General features: G+C 52.7%; 1 protein-coding gene across 1 annotated transcript; it reads right to left on the bottom strand.

Moving 5' to 3' along the window:
• Positions 1–1664: 1664 nt before the first annotated feature.
• On the bottom strand, positions 1665–5020 carry LOC123071539 (tubby-like F-box protein 3). The gene is made up of 6 exons (XM_044495119.1): positions 4772–5020; positions 3833–3893; positions 3344–3750; positions 3130–3217; positions 2718–2850; positions 1665–2633 (listed from the first exon to the last, which is right to left on the bottom strand). Exons 3-6 carry the CDS (start codon positions 3707–3709, stop codon positions 1868–1870), a joined length of 1353 nt encoding a protein of 450 aa, XP_044351054.1. The 5' UTR covers positions 3710–3750; positions 3833–3893; positions 4772–5020; the 3' UTR covers positions 1665–1867.
• Positions 5021–5779: the final 759 nt, after the last annotated feature.

Raw genomic sequence — 5779 nt, 5'->3', positions numbered from 1 at the left:
CGTGTGCGCCACCTCAAAAAGTTACTCGCAGTCGTAGTTCAGGATAGCCACCGAGTCAAAGCTGGCTTGCTGCAGTTAAACCCCACCATCCCTTTGTTGATAATGATGCATATGTAGATAGTTCTGATGTAAGTCTTGCTGGGTACATTTGTACTCACGTTTGCCTATTTTATGTTTTTGCAGAGAGACTTCAGTCTCACTAGTATTTCCGCGTGGTCTTCGACGTTTAGCTTGTTACCTCAGCTACGATCTTGTGCCCTCGGCAGGATCTGATAGATAGTCAGGCTTCTCGGCCTTTTTCATTTATAGATGTCTGTACCCAGACATGATAGCTTCCGCTTGTGCTTTGACTTGTATGCTCTGATTGTTGGGTCGTGAGACCCATGTTTGTAATATCTCGCTCCTCGGAGCCTATTGATTAAAATACTTGAGTCATAGAGTCATGTTGTGATGCCATGTTGTATTTGCACATATCGAGCATATTGTGTGTATGTTATTGAAATGCTTGGTATGTGTGGGATCTGACCATCTAGTTGTTTATCCTTGGTAGCCTCTCTTACCGGGAAATGTCTCCTAGTGTTTCCACCGAGCCATGGTAGCTTGCTACTGCTCCGGGACACTTAGGCTGGCCGGCATGTGTCCTTCTTCGTTCCTGTGTCTGTCCCTTCGGGGAAATGTCACGCGATGAATACCGGAGTCCTGTTAGCCCGCTACAGCCCGGTTCACCGGAGTCCTGCTAGCCCAGTGCTACAGCCTGGATTCACTCGCTGATGACCGACACGTTCGATGCTGGGTCATGGATGCCTGTCCCTGTAAGTCTGTGCCACTTTGGGTTTACGACTAGCCATGTCAGCCCGGACTCCTTATCATATGGATGCTAGCGACACTGTCATATACGTGTGCCAAAAGGCGCAAACGGTCCCGGGCAAAGGTAATGCGACACCCGTGGGGATACCGTGCGTGAGGCCGCAAAGTGATATGAGGTGTTACATGCTAGATCGATGTGGCATTGAGTCGGGGTCCTGACATAGGCCCAGGTTTGCTCGCCCTTTCGATCTTTTCCCCTTTCTCCTTTACTCGGCGAGCTCCCTGCGTGCATGCCACTGATTGATGAAAGAAACCCGAACCTGATTAAAAGATGTTGGCACGGCATGCACACTCACTCAAGGAGACGGGAAAAGGCAGGCAGCGCCCCATGTGAGACGATGCCATTGCCCCCGTCGGGCGCGCAGCACGGCAGGCACTGTTTTGTCCTGTGTGACCAGCGCGCCATCGGAAGGGGCGTCGTTCGCGCAATGATTAACCCGCACTTGCATTGCATAGCACAGCACAGGCGTGGTCACCGTCCCTCCGTCTCTGTGACTGACCATGCCCACTAATAAAAGCGGCACGCCATGCCGAGCCTTCCTCCTTCCGCCTCGGGGCCAGCGAGAGCGACAGGGACTCGCACAATTCGGGCGACGCAGGGGGCGCAGAACGGGAGCCCACGCCAGCTTTTGTTTCCTGCAGTGTTTCGGAAATCATGTACTAAAGCGCACAGGACAGTTGGTCAATGGTACGTAACTTTCTTCTTCTTATTGTGTGGCACTGCCAGGGCATGTTACATTGCACCATGGCATGGATGATGGACCGGGAGCACGTTGTATCATGGAAGAGAGAGGGCAGGCAGGCCAAGAATCACATGCTTTTCATGTACGTGTCCAGTTCTTCAATACTACAGCAGCAAGCACAATTACAACCAGGAAAAAGACGACGGCGAAACGAAAACATGAGCTAATAAGAACCTAAAGAACCAGGGCGACGGCGACGTCTGATCATCTGCGCCGGCGCCCCTTCTTCGCTTTCGCTTTGGTCTTGGTGTCACAAATTATTCACAGGCCAGTTTCGTGTCGAAGCTACTGAGGCAGATGGCGAACGCCTGGAAGGCCGACAGAGGGTAGCGGTAGTCCATGGTGAACATGTCCCTCGCGACCTTCCCAAACTGCAGGATGACCTTCTCAGGGTCGACCGGGCCGGGCTGCGAGGGGGTCGGGGCGCCGGCGGGCGGCGGGTTCGACGCGGCGGTCAGCTGGAAGTTCTTCACCGAGGCGATGGTCACGCGGCCGCGGAAGTTGAGGCACCAGCACTGCAGCTGCTCGTGCCACCTCGGGGGCTTGTTGCGGAGCACCAGCGGCCTCTCCTTGACCTCGCCCTCGCCGTCGCCGTCCGTCACCCCGCCGCAGCCGCTGATCTCGGAGAAGCGCGCGCTGTTGAAGTCCATGGACTGGTCCATGATGGACCTGGAGAAGGTGGCGCTGCTGCGGAACGACTGGGAGAAGGACGTGATGCTGCGGAACGAGTCGCCCAGGGCCCGAGGCACGATCTGCTCCGGCTGGCCGGGGACGACACCGCCGGGCTCAACCGACGAGGCTGGTATGGAGTGCATGATGCAGCGCATCCGCCTAGGCCCTCTCGTGCCAAGAACATTTAGCTCGTATGTCACCTGAGCTATGTTGTAACTGCCGGCAGGCACCTTCGGAGAGACCCTTGTTGAGTTGAACCTTCTGCTGCTTCTTCCAACAGGTGGCACTACGGCCCCGTTGTACGGGGGCTGCGTGTCGTAGATTAAAAACTTTGTGCCGAGGAAGTTTGACCTGGAAAAATGGTAAGCTTGGTGTCACACTCTCAAACAAGCAGAATGTCAAAAGTTTTTTTCCATAAACTTAAGTGTTAATCACCTCAGCTTTCCAATGTAGGTTCTGTTCGATCTTGAGGTGTTGGCAGAGTCCATTGAGATGGCATACTCTGTGCAAGATGTCTTGCGGTTCCTTTTAGCAGATAAGAGGAACTTGCCAGATTCTGCAGTAACAACTGCTCAAAAGAAAAAGATTCAGCATATTTGATTAAGTGGGAGGAGATAATTCAGGCATTTGATCCCTTCATACAGAAAAACATTTCCCATGTCACAAGTTAGAACTAGAGAAGTTTACATGAAACGAGGCAGAACAGTCAATTTAAGCACTCAAGCATGATGAAATATTTAAGACTGGTTACGTTTTCATCCTCGGCTATATCTCAGTGAGATAATAACCCAGCATACACAGAAAAAAAATGTACAACTGCTAGTACAAATGGGGAAGCATAACATACCATTGGTAAGGCACAGGTAGAGCTGATAGGTGGATTTTGATTTGTTCCTCTTTATAAAACATTGAATCATTCCATCTCGAGGACCAGGCTGTCAAGACAACAAAAGTTGTAGCGTATGAAGCACAAGAAAAGATGTCCACTGCTCACAGTTTTAGTATAAATAGTAGTAGGCACTTTCAGCAAAGGATGTCCGTATCTCTTTTTTTCCCTTTACCTGCTTTAGAGAGACTCGGAACGTAAGCTTCCCAGAGAACTCAGGGCTCAGCACAATCTCTTTGCACATTTCCCTCCATGTCTTACAAACAGCCGCGAAGCAGACGACGTGCTTCCTGGATGGCCAGGTGCTCTCATCAGCCTCCAGTCTCCGTATGATATCTTGGAGGAGTTCAGGAGGAAGACTTGCCCACCGACTCTCTTGAATTACAGGAGCTGGATCAAGGAAGTCATCCAATGAACTTTGAGCCTTCCCCTTGTGATGCCCAGTAAGACCATAAAGGCTTGCGATTGTCACATCAAAGCTCCGTCTCGACAAGCTACCGAAACCATCCCTAACATCACGAGCTATGCTACGAAACGACATCTAAGCCAGCCAATGCCAGGTAGTAAGGCATACGATATTGCCTGCAATTGGAAATAAACAAGGTTACCAACAAACTTTTAGCAGCTCCAGTCGATAGAACATCGAACAAGTAGATTACTGCACCTCCTCGGAAAGATTAGACCGCCAGAAAGTGCATGACTGAAGCAGCCGCTACGAGCTGTCCCTGTGAGAACAAAAATTCTCCATGAGCAAACAAGGCAGGATTACTAACACTGACGGATTTGATTGAGATAGGCTCACAGTGACTGTGTAACAACTAGGTAGGCCTAACTAGCAATCAAAGAGGAACCCCTGAACCCACAAATTGCTCATGGCGCAAGAACACACTTTTTGGCTACATATAAACCGGACGTCACTTTAAGCGCAAGACAGCTGGAAGTTTCGGAAAATTGCCTCCATATGCATGCACAGTGCTGAGAGATGACAGTTTGGCTACCAGAGGGCACGTCACATGTTTTTTGTGTGAGAGTTAACTTCCCGTGGAAGCTGTGGGGGAACGTAGCACCAAGAACACCAAATCTCAATTAGTTGCCGCCAATTTCTATTGCATTTTGAAGATGAAATGAAATCATGTGCCTTGCAGAACCAAACCATAGCCCTCTCTTCGTCTTCTCTTCACGCTAATACTAATATACATAAACTAGTACTAGCAAGTTTAATAGGATGTACGTATGGTATAGCATGTTATACTGTAGAAAGATAACATAATAAACAAGCCTAGTTTTGAAAAATATAGAAGTACAACTGGTTCCTCTGCTCAACCCCTGCAATGTAAGAAAAACAAATAAATTCTGAGGGAGACGGCCCGAAAGTCCACGCTCCGCCGCGAGAATTCGTCCCGGAGAACGCGCGCATCTACGGAACCAGAGAGGGTACGATCTACCGATCCGGCCAGGGGTCCGCCCCCGTCCGGAGGCCACACCATCACCGCGCCGCCACTCGCGGAACACAACCCGCACAAAAACAGAACCCCGCAAAACCCACGGAAACCAGGCCAGCGCCCCAGAGCTGCCCGGGAGAGAAGGGAGGACAGGAGCTCACATCGCATTCAGCCGAGACGGCGCCGCCACAGCTCCCGGACGCACAGGACGCGCACGCGCCAGAGCCAGGCCAGGCCACTGCCGCCCGACGGTACCGGGTGAGCGCTGGGAGCTCCGAGCGGCCGGGTTGCTCTCCTCCTCGCGTGCTCTCTCGGCTGCGCCGCGTGCGCGCTGTGGGTGGGGGAGGAGGGGGGCGGGGGGCTGCGGGAAGAAGGCGAGGGGAGAGGGATGAATGAATGAGGAAAGGAGCGGGGCGGGGCGGGGCGCTGGGCTCCGGTTTGTTTATCCGGTGTGGCGGTGGTGGGGTGGGTCGAGTTGACCGCGCCTTTTCCGTTCCGTCGGGGGGCCGTCCCCGTCCCTGCTATGCTATTCTAACGGCGTCGGGTCGGGCCGGGCCCGGCGAGCTGAGCTAGCTGCCTTGCCCCGGCGTCCACGGCACCAAAAGCGGAGGCCATGCGGCGTGCAGGCGAGGGTGGTGTGGTGTGTGCGTGCGGCGTGCACCACCGAGCCCACGCCACCAGAAACGGGACGGTATCCACTGCGTGACCAACGTTTTCTTTACAGACACCCAGCACCGTACATGCCCACGCCGAGCTTGTGGGTTTGAAACGTGCACCGTTCACTCAATCAACGAATTTAGCTTACATGATAGATTATCTCATGATACAACTTTATCTTATATATCGAAGAAAGGGTCATGCCCGTGAGTGTTAAGGCGGTAGATCTGCGAGCCCCGTAGCGTCCGCCTGCACCCACAACCTAGCCCTCACCTTGACCGTGTCGAGGAGGCTGGCGATGTTTGGGCGTGCGCCTTTGAAGATGTCCGCATTGTAATGCTTCCAAATCCATCAGGACTTCAACATGATCATCGTCGATGCGCCTTTGCGCGTAGCGGTAGGGGGCACAATGGGTGGCATTGTGCCACCAATCCGCAAACCTAACTCCATGGGCCGGGGGATAAGGAGTCAATCAGATCCAGAAAATGATCCCGTATCTCCAAAGGGTTCGC

Source organism: Triticum aestivum, chromosome 3B (assembly GCF_018294505.1).
Source record: "Triticum aestivum cultivar Chinese Spring chromosome 3B, IWGSC CS RefSeq v2.1, whole genome shotgun sequence".
Taxonomy (NCBI): Eukaryota; Viridiplantae; Streptophyta; class Magnoliopsida; order Poales; family Poaceae; genus Triticum; species Triticum aestivum.
The sequence above is the reverse complement of the archived record's forward strand: the minus strand, read 5'-3'. Positions and strand labels throughout refer to the sequence as shown.